This window comes from Aureobasidium melanogenum, assembly GCF_000721775.1.
Source record: "Aureobasidium melanogenum CBS 110374 unplaced genomic scaffold scaffold_25, whole genome shotgun sequence".
NCBI lineage: Eukaryota > Fungi > Ascomycota > Dothideomycetes > Dothideales > Saccotheciaceae > Aureobasidium > Aureobasidium melanogenum.
The window spans coordinates 123121-136096 of NW_024470077.1; the positions used below are offsets into that span (position 1 = coordinate 123121).

Consider the following 12976-nt stretch of genomic DNA (forward strand, 5'->3'; position numbering starts at 1 on the left):
AGTCGTCTCGAGAATGACGCAGCGCTTGGTCGAGCTTTGGCCTAGACTTTGACCTTTCGCAACCATCGACTCTTTCTCTTCTTGCTTGTATACACTCGTTCTTTCCTTGTCGCGCCATCTGTATGTTCTCAGCTACGCTACGTCGTACAGTCAAGATGAGTTCAACAATCTCTTCGGCCCCTTTCTCAAAGGCCGTCGTCGGCGCAATGCGTAAACTGTGTGTGCTTCCTTCGGCTTTCTATACCATCATGTTGCTAATGCAGCCAGCTATCCAGAGGCTCTCGCTGACAAGAGCTGGGACAACACTGGTCGTACGTCTATATGTCCTCTCTATAACCTACTATCAGCAATTTTAACCTGGCCCAGTCCTTCTCGAATCTCCCTTCGATCCCATCCGTCGCCAGATGAACTCGGCCCTCCTCACCATTGACCTCACCAAAGCCGTCGCCGACGAAGCCATTGAGCGTGGAGACTCCATCATTGTAGCCTACCGTATGCCCGCCCTCCCAACACCTCTCTAGACCAATAAGCAGCAAGCACGCCTAACTTTACGTCAAGCATAGATCCCATCATCTTCAGAGGTCTCAAGAGTTTATCCCTGGCTGACACCCAACAACAAACACTGCTACGATTGGCTGCAGAAGGCATCAGTGTATACAGCCCACACACCGCAATCGATTGCGCGCCAGGTGGTCTAGGCGACTGGCTGGCCGACATTGTATCCGGCACCCCCATGAGCGCCGAAGAACTAGCAGCCCAAGCAGAAGAAGACCAACAAGATCAGAAGACCAAAGAGCCAGAAACCCCTTCCAACGAACTCAAACGCCCCACTTTCCAACTTCAACACCATCCCAGTCAACTCAGCATTAAAGACCGTACGCTCAAGCTCGGCAATGACACACATACCCGTCGTCCAATCAAGCCATCCTCAGTGCCCGGCTACCAAAACACCACTGCAGGAATGGGTCGTATCGTCCGCTTCTCCACCCCTCAACCCCTGCTAGAAATTATCGATCGCATTGGCCGCGGTCTCGGCAACCCCAAAGGCTTCCCCATCGCCATCCCCCAAGGCAAGCAAATGGACGAAATCGACATTTCGAGCGTCGCCATCTGTGCCGGTAGTGGAGGTAGTCTCTTCGGCGGTCTAGGCAAGAACGGCGAGGAAGATGTGGATTTGCTGTTTACTGGAGAACTGAGCCATCATGAGGCTCTGGCTGCGATTGAGCAGGGTAAATGTGTTATCGCTCTGTTCCACTCGAATACCGAGAGAGGATTCTTGCATGGAGTTTTGAAGCCGCAGTTGGAGAAGAGTGTCAAGGAAGAGTGGGAGCGAATCAGAAAGGAGAAGGAAAAGGCCTCTTCGTCGGCTTTGAGCGAGGATTACCTCGAGGCACTCGAGGACGACCACATTGAGATTCATGTCAGTGAGGTCGATCGTGATCCTTATGGTATCATGATCTCCAAGGATGAGATCTAGAAGAATCAAAAGAGATCTAGGAGAGTCAAAAGATTAGACGATTTGGACATTTTGATTCATTGATCTCGGGAGGATCAGCTATGTATATACCCCTCTGACCATAGCTTTGTAATCTTGAACAACCAATTGAAAGAAAAAAACAAAAGAACATCTAAAAACACAGGTATATCTCGCACTACGCCCAAACACCCCTGCTTTAGTCACCATTCGTTCAGATCCGAGATTGCGAAACACATCAAGCAGCAACACCAATATTGGCAGCACCGGCTCTAGCATTCCTGTTCTTGCGCACAGCACCGGGTCTGGCAAGAGTATATTTGGCAAATGCTCTAGCCAATGCCTTCTTGCAGCTGACCTTTTGACTGCCAACGAACGAGTCAACAGCTACAGCAATGGCACGGTCAATGTCTGTGCTGCTGCAGAATTCCGACAGGCGCATTTTGGCAAAGGCCTCAGCGATACGGAGGATGGATTCCAGATGACGGACCTGTTTTTGCGTTAGTAAAGAATAAAATCCACAGCGAGAGGAAACACTTACGGTAATGGGATAAGCACCTGTAGCAAGACTCTCCTTACGCATATCCGCAAACAATCTCGCAATCTTGTCTTGATCGATCGAGACCAATTTAGGACGGCACTTCTCGCGAGCATAGAGAATGTACTTTCTCAACATCTCTTGTGGAATCTCGCCTTGCTTGGAGGTACCTTGGTCGCCGTCAACCTCCATGTTAGCATCCTGCATGCTGTTGACCGGTGCATCATTGGCGGCACTGCTGATGGTAGGGTGAGCTCTTCCGTGCGAGTTTACGACGAACGCAGCCAGGCGTTCATCTTCCTCTGGATCGACAGTATCGCGAACCACGCAGAGGATATCAAAACGTGAGAGAATGGGCTCGGTGAGTTCGACGTTTTGACTGAAGGGAACAGTGCCGTTGTATCTGCCTCCGATGGGGTTGGCCGCTGCAACTACTGCGCAGCGAGCTTGTAGTGTTGTGACGATACCGGCCTTAGAAATGGAGATTGTTTGTTGTTCCATGGCTTCGTGGATGGAAGTGCGGTCCTGGTCGTTCATCTTGTCGAACTCATCGATCAGGCAGGTTCCCTTGTCTGCCAGCACCAGGGCACCTCCTTCCAGAGTCCACTCCGATGTCATAGGATCGCGTCTGACTGAGGCGGTCAAACCTACAGCTGAAGCACCCTGACCTGTGGCAAAGACGGCTCTGTGGGCAGTATTTTCTACGTACTTCAGCACCTGTGACTTTGCGGTACCAGGGTCTCCGAGAAGCAGCACATTGATATCACCTCTGATCGCGTGCTTGCCTTGTGCTTCCTTGCTCACACCTCCGAACAGACTAAGTGCAACAGCTGTCTTGATATCAGTGTGGCCGTAAATACTTGGCGCAATACTGTTGATGATTTTGTTTATAATCTGAGGATCATTTGCCATAGCGCGAATCTGTTTTTCGTCATCCTCTGTCAGCCTAAAGCCAGAGAGTTGGTCATGGGACTTGACGACGTGGTTGGCCTCGAGAACGGTCGCAAAGACAGGGAAACCGTTCTTATTATTCAAAGCCGCATCGTAGTTGTTGCGGTAGATGCCAGTGATTTCAACCTCCTCACCAGGCTTGGCTGAATCAATCAGATCCCATAGAAGAATGACTTCTCTGTGGCGAGGCAGACGACCCGCAGGCACAGTTCCTGGCGACTCTTGAAGAGTAATTTTTTGGTAGTTGCGGTAGATAGTCTTCTCGGAGTTGACGGTGAAAGGACCTCGAGACTGGCAGTTTTGACAGAAAGAGATCTTGACTTCAGAGTTAGAGTCTTGTGGGAATGGACCCAGAGTGACTCCGCACTTGGTGCAGTCAAATTTGATGTACTTGAGCTGAGGGAACACACCAGTACGGCGTGTCACAACACCACTGACTCTAACAAGACAATTGAGATGAGACTGACGCAACTCTCTCAAAGTGTAGGACATGGGCAATCCGTTGATTCGCACGTGAATCTCGGATTGGATGGCTTCGTATAGAGGATAGTGGTAGAGAGTGACTTCCATGGCAACACGGTCGAAGATTTTGAGCGTCTCGGTGGGTACGTTGGCGATAAAGTATGCCAGTGTAGGCTTTGACATACTCAGGTGCTCCCAGTCGATTTCTAGAGACTCGCCGTTGTTTTCACCCAGATTGCGGATGCGGACACCATAGACGGAGATACCGTTGTCATCGACGAACTCGGTCAAGAAGGCCTTGAGCTCACGAGCAATACCGCGATGAACGGCAGGTTGTGCAATCCAATCTGTCAGGTTAGAGGCTTTGACATCGGCCAGGCCTTCAGCAGAAAGCTCCTCGGTCATAATATCCTCGGTCATGTCCATATCATCCTGTTCCTCGTCGTATCTGTGTCGCCGCCTACGAGGCTGTCTGGTCAGATCCATCAAGTCGTCTTCGTCCTCGTCCAACGCTACTTGCGGTCTCCTTTGACGAGCAAGCTCGCGATCACGACGATTGAGGCGGGCATCGAGTTGTCTTCTGGCGGCTAGATCCAAGTCGTCGTATTCTCCTTCGTCGTCGATATCCTGGCCTTCATAGAAATCATCTTCGCGGCGTCTGTAATCGTTTTCAAAGTTGTCGCCGAACAAATCAACACCAGCATCGTCTTCCAGCTGTTCTTCGGCATCATCTAGATCAGGGATGAGGTCCTCGTCAGGCTCAATGATGTCGTCGTCATCATCGAGTTCGTCCCGGGGTAGCGGAGGAGGAGAGGATCTGGGAGGACTTGACGGGGGAACAGCAGAGGATGAGCGCATGTGTACATCTTCGTCGTCTCTCTGGCGTTTGCGGCCACCAGCAGCAGCTGATGATTCAGGATGTCCAAGTGGTGAACTGAACAGATGTGAGTCAGAATGCCTCGATTACAGGTGCCACAGAATGACATACCTCATGATTGTGCGATTTTGCAGAACGTATGCGAAATGAAATGACAGGCCTGGGTTTGTTGACTCTGTTACCAGAGCGAATCGGCCAAACAACTTTGGAAGGTGCGCGACCCCACAAAACGCGGCGCGGCGATTTCGTGTAAAGTGCTTCCTAATTAGGAAGGATGCGATGGACCTCCGCGTCGCGCATGAGCACGCATCTTTGTTTCTCACTAACAATTGCAAACATGTCTCAAGATCTCGGAAACTCTCAGACGGCTCAGGAATTTATTGCATCTCAACTCGAGCTCGAGAAAGAAGCTCGAGAGGCACTTCCGTACCAATTCGACACATGCACAAAACCTCTGGGTCCGCTGAGGCAGGCTATCTTTGCTTGTCTGACCTGTAATCCTCCCTCGGGCTCTGATGATAAATCGCACACCTCGGCCGCTGTATGCTACTCATGCGGCATCTCCTGTCATGGCGAACATGAACTCGTCGAGCTCTTCACCAAACGTAACTTTGTATGCGACTGCGGCACCACCAGAGTACCCTCATCCGCTCCATGCACTCTCCGGATCAACGAGTCTACTAGCCAGAAGGGCAGTGTAACTGGCGAAACTCCTGCAGAGAACAACAAATACAACCACAACTTTTCTGGCCGCTTCTGTGGATGTGGAGAACCGTACGATCCTGAGAAAGAGAAGGGTACCATGTTCCAGTGCTTAGGTCTGGGCACGATTGAAGATGGCGGCTGTGGAGAGGATTGGTGGCATCCTGAATGTCTTATGGGCTTACCGAGAGTTCAGCCAACTGATGCTGCTCCCAAGGAAGAGAAGGAAGAGCCGAAGCAGACTGCTCAAGACGAAGAAGCTACTGCACAGCCCGTCGAGGAGCAAGAAGATGTCGATGAGGCACCTTTGCCGCCTGGCTTCCCTGCCGAGGATGACTTTGATCACTTGATCTGCTACAAATGTGTCAACTCATTCCCATGGATCAAGCAATACGCTGGTCAGGAAGGTTTCCTCGGTCCTGTCTACTACAAACAACCTTCAGAGAGGACAGACGACGACACTATAGCTGAAGAGCCCCTCAAGGATGCAGCTCTGTCACCGTCGACCGAGAGCAAGAAGAGAAGCGCAGAGACCGACTCGGAAGCGCCCACGTCTAAGAAGACCAAGGTCGAGTCTGAGGATGGCGTTCAAGGAAATGTCACATCTGACCCTACGAATACAACAACTGCAGACAATGCTCCTCTACACGCTAAACTGTCTGCAGCTCCATCCGGAACCTTCTCCCTTTTCCTCAAAGAAGACTTCCGCTCACACATCTGCCGCTGCCCCTCTTGCTTCCCGAACCTCAAACCTCATCCCCAACTCCTCGAAGAGGAAGAAGCCTACGAACCTCCTGTTTCAGAAAGCGACAACCAAGAAGCACAGAACGGACATGGTGGCAGTGTTGGCTCAGGAAGCACATATGAGCGTGGCGAAGCTCTGCTCAGCAATATGGATCGTGTGAAGGCCATCGAGGGCGTCATGGTCTACAACCATCTACGTGACAAGGTCAAGGCTTTCTTGCAGCCATTCGCTGAGAGTGGGCAGGCTGTGGGTGCAGAAGATATTAAGGCCTATTTCGAGAAGTTGAGAGGTGATGAGGAAGGTATCAGGCTTGCTGGTGCAGGCGCTGGCGCTGGTGCTGCGGATGACAGTTCAGAGGGTGATGCTAGACGTGAGCAGGGAGGTCACTAAACATCAACTCTCTTATTGGATCTTCGAATGGGAAACTGACAAGGAGAGATACCATGGGTCGGTCAGGGAGAGCACAGGCGGTAAAATTGGAATGTAATTTGTACAATTGTTCAGTAATTCTTGGAGCTTAGGTCAACTCTATGAGACCAGCATCCCTTCATTATCATGATCTTACAACTTCACCATTCTTCTTCCTCCTTCCTCTTTATATTCTTACACCAAAGTTTCTCGCCATGTTAACAGTGGCAATGCCCTGAAAGCCAATCCACTCCTTGACGTTCCTCCATGCACCACCCACCACTCTTGCATCTTCTAACCTCCTGTTCAAGAACTCCTCTGTATCTTTGAAGTCCGTACTCTGATCTGTTGTCGAGTATGTCTCCGTGGCGGCATATATCGAACTCAATGTCGCACGCTTGGTGTACCAAGAACTGTCTACTGCCTCATCTCCAGCCAGGAACCAGATTTCGTCGGCAAGAAGGTAGAGTTCTTTTAGCGAGGGAGGGATATTTCCAGCTAGGGACATGAGACCTAGTGCCTGTGATTCCCTCTCTGTTAGTATCCTGTTCTTTCTTCTTTACGTTGTGAGGCAATGCTTACCTCCTGCCACCTCCCCTGCACACCAACCTCCACATTGCCCCTCAATCTCTCCATAACCAAGCTCCTAACCTTGCTCGTCATCCCCAAACCCGCTTCCTCGGGAAACTGCACCTTGTCTTTTAATCCCAATCGCTGTGTCCGTAGATGGTACAACACTAATTCAAACTCGGCTTTGGGAAACAGATTCGTGGATACATCTAGGTATCCTGCGTCGCGGGCGCCTTGACGCAGTGATGATGTTGTCCAACCCAGGGTAGGTACGTGCGGTAGTGCAGCAGACAAGATTGCGGTTTCGGTGGGTGGGTAGGGTGGTGGCAGAGGTGTTTCATAGCTGTAGTATGTGCGACTTGTGCAGAGGCGAGGGAGTGTTGATGCGTGGAGGAGTTTGCGAGTTGCTGGTGTTCGTAGTACTTGAGACATCTTGGGTTGTGTGGTTGGTTGATGTTCAAGGTAGAAATGGAGGCAAGGCTTCTTCTTGTCGCAGGGAATCTTTGGTTTCGTCGATGTCATCGGCGAGTTCTCCGCTTGCTTTGATGCCAAGGCTGGACTATACCGATACATGGACTATGCCTGATGAATATATTCTTTGAGATATTTCAAGCAGTAGCTGTTACACCCAAGAAGTGTTTCACTCTCGTTATATGGTTTTGAATAGTCGTCACGAGGTTTTGGTCTTCGAGTGTGCTCTTGGTATCAACTGAAAGCATGCCTTCTTCTCAGAAAACAGGACTCCGGAAGGAACATGGCCGTTGGAAGGCAGACATAGAACCAAACCACTGAAAACCACCAAGGTCTAGTATGTGTATTTGCTAGGTTGTTCGAGAACATGAAAATAGTCATAAATAAACGTTGTTGTCGCGAAACATGGCGATGTAAATCAGAGCAGGGTCATCCGTCCTGCAGCTTTGACTTGGGAATTCACCATGACCAAAAACATCCTCCCCGTGTGCTAAAGACAGTCACAATCTCGCAACTAAGAATATCTTCTCTACCCAAGGTATAGGGTGTTATTACATGCCAGTATAATGCACAGTTGCAGTTAAAACATAATTCAGACCATAGAGATAGCCTTTGATGAGGTCCTCTCTATGGAGACTACATTCTTTATGAGAATATTGTGCATTTCTATAGCTGCACTGTGGGGGAGGTAAGATTGGCAGCTGATGGCAACGAAGGATTGGCATGGTTTGACAGCACATCTCGACTAGTGTTAGTAACAAAAGCTTGCTTCGTAACAAGCTACCCAAGCAACTGAGGGGAGCTTGGCCAGGATAGCTTGACCCTGGAGATCTAGACCGATGGAAAACCATTGTGGCCGCAGCAGCAAATAATGAGGCTTGCTTTATGATGGTCCGGTCGGCAGGCTGAGCATCGCTGTAGACAGATAGATTCAGCCACAAAAACAAGAAAGATGACCGCGCCATGTTGACAAACCAATCCGTGCGCTTGAAATGTACGACCTTCGTATTCGATGTTGTGATTGGTGACGTGAGGTGGATTCTAGAACGATGCGGTCAAACCTCAGCTAGGAAGAGCTCTTTAATCAGCCCTGTACACCACTTGTCTTCTTCACTACTCTTCTCACTCATCCTAAACACTCTCCTTCCATTCCACACAACCATCGCGCACACAATCCACACATCACAATTTACATTTCACAACCAACCATCATGGGCTTACTTGGCAATTTGATCAACGAGTTCACCCACCAGGGCCAGAGTGGTAGCGGCGGCCAGCAGGGTGGCTACAACCAAGGTGGCTACGGAGGAAACAACTACAACCAACCTCAAGGCAACTACGGCGGTCCCCAGCAAGGATACGGTGGCCCGCAACAGGGCTATGGCGGCCCACAGCAAGGCTACGGTGGTCAACAAGGCTACGGCGCTGGCCAAGGCACACCTCAGGTCCCACCTCCATGGCGCGCCGTCTGGGATGACCGTGAGAACCGCTGGCTCTTCATCAACGAGCAGAACGGTGAACGCACTTTTGAGCACCCTGGTCGCACTGGTGGATATGGCGGTGGCTATGGAAGCAGCTACAATCAAGGTCCTCCTCAACGCCAGTACGGTGGCTACCAGCAACAGCAGCCTCAGCAGAAAAAGAATCACAACATGGCATACGGAGCTTTGGGTGCCGCAGCTGGACTTGCTGGTGGTGCATTGCTCATGCACGAAGGTCACGAAGTCAAGGAAGATTGGGAGGAAGACAAGTACAGAGCCGAGGCGAAGTTCGACCGCTTCGAGAACCGCGTTGACGACATCCCTGAGGATGCAGCCCGCTGGACAGGCCGCAAGGTAAGTCTTTCTCATCATCTCGTTAGTTGATCACCTGCTGATTGTTCTCTGCACAGGTCGGAGAAGTCGAAGACATCCCCCAGGACATTGAGAACGATTACGACCGCGCCAAGTACGGTATGGAGAATCGCTGGGACAACGCCAAACAGGATGTTGAAGATATCCCCGACGACGTTGCTGGCTTCGTTGGAGAAGGTGTTGGCAGGGTCGAGCGCTGGGGAGACGATGTCGACAGATTTGGCGACAACATGGATAACGCCTACGACCAAGGCAGAGATGACGAGCGCTACGGGGACGACAATGATCGTTGGTAAAGCATTGATTGGATATCCATCTCAATCAATCCCGACACTTTTATGACCCAGCTTTACGACAGCATTGTTGCGACTCGAATGCATTCAGCTTGATAGCCTTGACCTATGTCATATTTTACATTCATCCTCCCCGTGTGCTTGGAAAGTCACAGAGTAGCTATAGAAATGCACAATATCTTTCCTGAAAGATGTTGTCTCCACAAAGAGGACCTCATTGGAGGCTATCTCAATGGCTAAGCTTGTATATTCGAATTACAATTGTGCATTTCGATAATCGGACTGTGACTGTCTTTAGCACACGGGGACGTAGCATCTCCCACCTGACAAAGTGGTGGTGTTGACATGAAGCCAGGCTCAGAACTGTTGTTCACTAAGCCCCTTCGCAGACCAGAAGTCTTTCGACCCAAGACTGTGCGCACCTTGTTCTACCTGTAGACCTCAACGTGAATCAGGGATGCTCTGCGCTGTCCGAATGTTGACGGGTTTGTCGAAGATAGTCGTCTCTAGCTTGAACCGATAGATGAGAACCTGCAGATCATCTTCATCTTGGTGATTCTAGCAGGGCCAGCCTCGAAATCCGTAGTTCATGTGCTTGCCAAATTACATTTGAGGGTCATTATCTTGCCAGGCCTTCAATGTCTCTTTCCATACTGCTGACTCTTGACTGAAGTGCCCTCTTCTTGTCTTCGAGAGCACGAATTTCTTCTTCTTCATTCACGAGGTCATCTTTGCTCATATAGACTGTAGGTTCGAAGTGATCATCTTGGTAGTCATAGTCGTCTTGATCATAATCATCGTGGTTCTGATGCAGATTGTCCAGCTGGGCAGATTGCATTGCGACTCGTTCTTCGTAATGCGCAATGTTGGCACTTAGTTGTGCATATCGGTTTCTTAACTCGCCAATCCTGTCGAAGGCACCTGGGATAGGACTGTCACAACCATATCAGGACAAAGTAACACACCCCTCTGGCAAGTAAACGTACTAGACTCTACAAAGCTTCTCTGCACCTCGCAGTAGAAGCTCGACATCAATGTCACCCTTGGATTGTTTTCCACTATGACCAGTCCTAGTCTTGCGATACAAGTCTCCACCGAGGACTGCAGCGACAGCAGTATGGCGACGAGGTGGTCTTTGAGTGTTTGTCGTAGAAATTGATCGAGAGGCAGAAGTTGTGAAGGTCGAAGATATCTGCTGGATCTGGGACTTGGAAGGAACCGGGGGAGGAGCAATAGAGAAGAGGGCGCGTTCGTGTTGTTCGGTATCTCTGATCAGAGCGGTGATGTCGTGGTGGGTAAGAAGGGCATTGGTGAACGGTTTTGGTCGCGAGAATGGAAGGTCGGAGATGGATGAAGCACAGATGGATATTTGATCCAGATGCGACGACAGTAGAGACGATGTCATGGTTGTAGATGTTGGTGGAAAGTGTGGTGAAGAATTAAACAAAAATAATGCTGGTAAACAAATGGCGGGCTCGCATGTGATGATGGCAGCCAAAGTGAGCTCCGACTTGCTTGGCTCTTTCCGTCATCGCCATCGGCCTTCGAACAGCACCATCAGCTCTCAACTCCGCGAAGAGGCAACTCCATCAACTCACTTCATCCACACAAAACCACGCGCTACCTCTATCCTCTCACACTCTCTCGTCTCTGTGTCCAAAGATCAACATGGCCGACAAGATGGAAGGCGTCGAGGTCGCCTCAGCTCCTGTCGACAGCGCTCCTACCGCCGAGCAGCTCTCACAATGTACTTTGCTCCATCACATATGATTGTGCCTTCTGCTAATATCCAATATCAGCCATAATCGCCAACTTTGCCCTTCTCGACCAAGCAGTTGCTCGCTTCGATGGACGCTTCACCCTCCGTGTACTTCGCTCAATATCGAGCATGCGCAAGAGCCCTCAGCTCCTTGACGCCCTCTCGACCGCCGTTGCTTCGCTGTACGCCTCACACCAAGACTCGCCCGACAAGCGCTTCCTGGAGTCTGCTCTCCAAAAGACTTCCTCTGCTCATGCCAATGGCAATGCATCCAAGGACGGAGATGTCCTTCCCGAATCATTCATCTACCTGGCTGTCCTGATCCAGGTATAAACTTCCCTACCACACTTTCGGTAATCAAGCCTCTAACATCTTCTACCAGGTCTACCTTTACGATGCGCAAAAATACTCACACGGTGCCGAGTTCTCATCTGCTTTGGTCGACAGAGTACGAGAGTACAACCGCCGCACATTGGACTCGCTCGCCGCAAAGTCCTACTTCTATTACCACCTCTTCCACGAGCAGCTCGACCCTAAGCCGCCATCTAAGCAATCGCCCGTCATTGCCACGAGATCAAAGCTTCTGGCCGCTCTCCGTAGCGCAGTCTTGCGCAAGGACAACGATACCCAATCTGCTGTCATTGTTCTTCTCCTCCGCAACTACATCTCCACCGCCGACATCAACCAGGCCGATCTCTTGGTCAACCAGACCTCATTCCCGCCGAACGCCCCTAACAACCAAGTCTGCCGTTACCTCTACTACCTTGGCCGCATTCGCGCAATTCAACTATCATACACTGCAGCTCATGAGCACTTGACAAGTGCCACTCGCAAATCCCCGACCAACAACGTTGCTGCTGGCTTCTACCAGTCGGCGATGAAGCTCTTGATAGTTGTCGAGCTCTTGATGGGTGACATTCCCGATAGAGCCATCTTCAGACAGCCCTCCCTCGAGCGTGCTCTCTATCCCTACTTCCGTCTGGTCCAGGCCGTGCGTGTTGGTGACCTGCAAGGTTTCGTTCGCGTTGTCGAGGAGAACGTAACTCAGTTCCGCCGTGACGGCACCTACACCCTGATTCTCCGCTTGCGTCAAAATGTCATCAAGACCGGTGTGCGCATGCTTTCTCTGTCATACTCTCGCATTTCGTTACGCGACATCTGTCTGCGTCTCGGTGTTGAGAGCGAGGAATCTGCCGAGTACATCGTCGCAAAGGCCATTCGCGATGGTGTCATTGAGGCAACCCTTGATCACGAGCACGGTTTCATGGAGTCCAAGCAGGCAGGAGACATTTACGCGACAAGAGAACCCGCCGAAGCTTTCCACGAGCGTATCAAGGCTTGTCTGAGCATTCACGACGAATGTGTGATGGCCATGAGATATCCTATGAACAAGCACAGACAAGAGCTGAAGAATGCTCAGGAAGCTCGCGAAAGAGAACGCGAGCTTGCCAAGGAGATTCAGGATGGCGACATGGACGAAGATGATGCTGGCGAGTTTGAGGGCATGTGAGCATCAAAATGCATATAGATACGCGACTCGACTATGTAAGATCAAGATGTGCCTGGGCGGAGAACAGAAGTGGAGTGTTTCATGAGCAGCATGGCGTCCGCCGGTTGGTGCATAGAACATCTTTTTCAGCAAAATAATGACAACCTTTCCCGTTTAGAAACATGTAGCCGTCCATTTGTGTGTCCAAGTGAAGAGCTACTGTATTCCAAGTATCTCCCTCGCTCGTTGTTCCAGTGATGAGCTTGGACCAAGCAGTCAGACATCCAACCACCAGCTTTCCTTGTGCCTATCACCTCCCAGCCACCTCGACAACCTGTTGCACACCGTATTGTTGTCTTTGCTTTGGTGCAGTTGCCGCCCTGC

The 12976-nt window shown here is 50.6% G+C and overlaps 7 protein-coding genes across 7 annotated transcripts; 4 read left to right on the forward strand and 3 right to left on the reverse strand.

Annotated features, from left to right (window-relative positions):
* Positions 1 to 122: 122 nt before the first annotated feature.
* Positions 123 to 1477, forward strand: M437DRAFT_56794 (NGG1p interacting factor 3; the record flags this gene model as incomplete). Its single annotated transcript, XM_041023117.1, has 4 exons — positions 123 to 217; positions 268 to 311; positions 367 to 492; positions 564 to 1477. The coding sequence occupies 4 exons, from the start codon at positions 123 to 125 to the stop codon at positions 1475 to 1477; spliced, it is 1179 nt and encodes a 392-aa protein (XP_040876389.1).
* A 235-nt stretch (positions 1478 to 1712) lies between these two features.
* On the reverse strand, positions 1713 to 4283 carry M437DRAFT_56988 (MCM-domain-containing protein; the record flags this gene model as incomplete). Its single annotated transcript, XM_041023140.1, has 2 exons — positions 1713 to 1964; positions 2016 to 4283. 2 exons carry the CDS (start codon positions 4281 to 4283, stop codon positions 1713 to 1715), a joined length of 2520 nt encoding a protein of 839 aa, XP_040876390.1.
* A 356-nt stretch (positions 4284 to 4639) lies between these two features.
* M437DRAFT_24423 (uncharacterized protein) lies at positions 4640 to 6082 on the forward strand (the record flags this gene model as incomplete). Its single annotated transcript, XM_041019070.1, has 1 exon — positions 4640 to 6082. A coding segment is annotated over one exon (1443 nt), but the record flags the coding sequence as incomplete, so codon positions are not given.
* A 262-nt stretch (positions 6083 to 6344) lies between these two features.
* On the reverse strand, positions 6345 to 7159 carry M437DRAFT_56760 (ubiquinone biosynthesis protein COQ9; the record flags this gene model as incomplete). The annotated part of the gene is made up of 2 exons (XM_041023109.1): positions 6345 to 6677; positions 6740 to 7159. 2 exons carry the CDS (start codon positions 7157 to 7159, stop codon positions 6345 to 6347), a joined length of 753 nt encoding a protein of 250 aa, XP_040876392.1.
* A 1250-nt stretch (positions 7160 to 8409) lies between these two features.
* Positions 8410 to 9347, forward strand: M437DRAFT_78187 (uncharacterized protein; the record flags this gene model as incomplete). The annotated part of the gene is made up of 2 exons (XM_041026949.1): positions 8410 to 9033; positions 9090 to 9347. The coding sequence occupies 2 exons, from the start codon at positions 8410 to 8412 to the stop codon at positions 9345 to 9347; spliced, it is 882 nt and encodes a 293-aa protein (XP_040876393.1).
* A 616-nt stretch (positions 9348 to 9963) lies between these two features.
* M437DRAFT_87640 (DASH complex, subunit Spc34) lies at positions 9964 to 10749 on the reverse strand (the record flags this gene model as incomplete). The annotated part of the gene is made up of 2 exons (XM_041028675.1): positions 9964 to 10276; positions 10331 to 10749. The coding sequence occupies 2 exons, from the start codon at positions 10747 to 10749 to the stop codon at positions 9964 to 9966; spliced, it is 732 nt and encodes a 243-aa protein (XP_040876394.1).
* A 263-nt stretch (positions 10750 to 11012) lies between these two features.
* On the forward strand, positions 11013 to 12613 carry M437DRAFT_87641 (26S proteasome non-ATPase regulatory subunit 3; the record flags this gene model as incomplete). The annotated part of the gene is made up of 3 exons (XM_041028676.1): positions 11013 to 11091; positions 11144 to 11430; positions 11486 to 12613. 3 exons carry the CDS (start codon positions 11013 to 11015, stop codon positions 12611 to 12613), a joined length of 1494 nt encoding a protein of 497 aa, XP_040876395.1.
* Between the last annotated feature and the right edge of the window lie 363 nt (positions 12614 to 12976).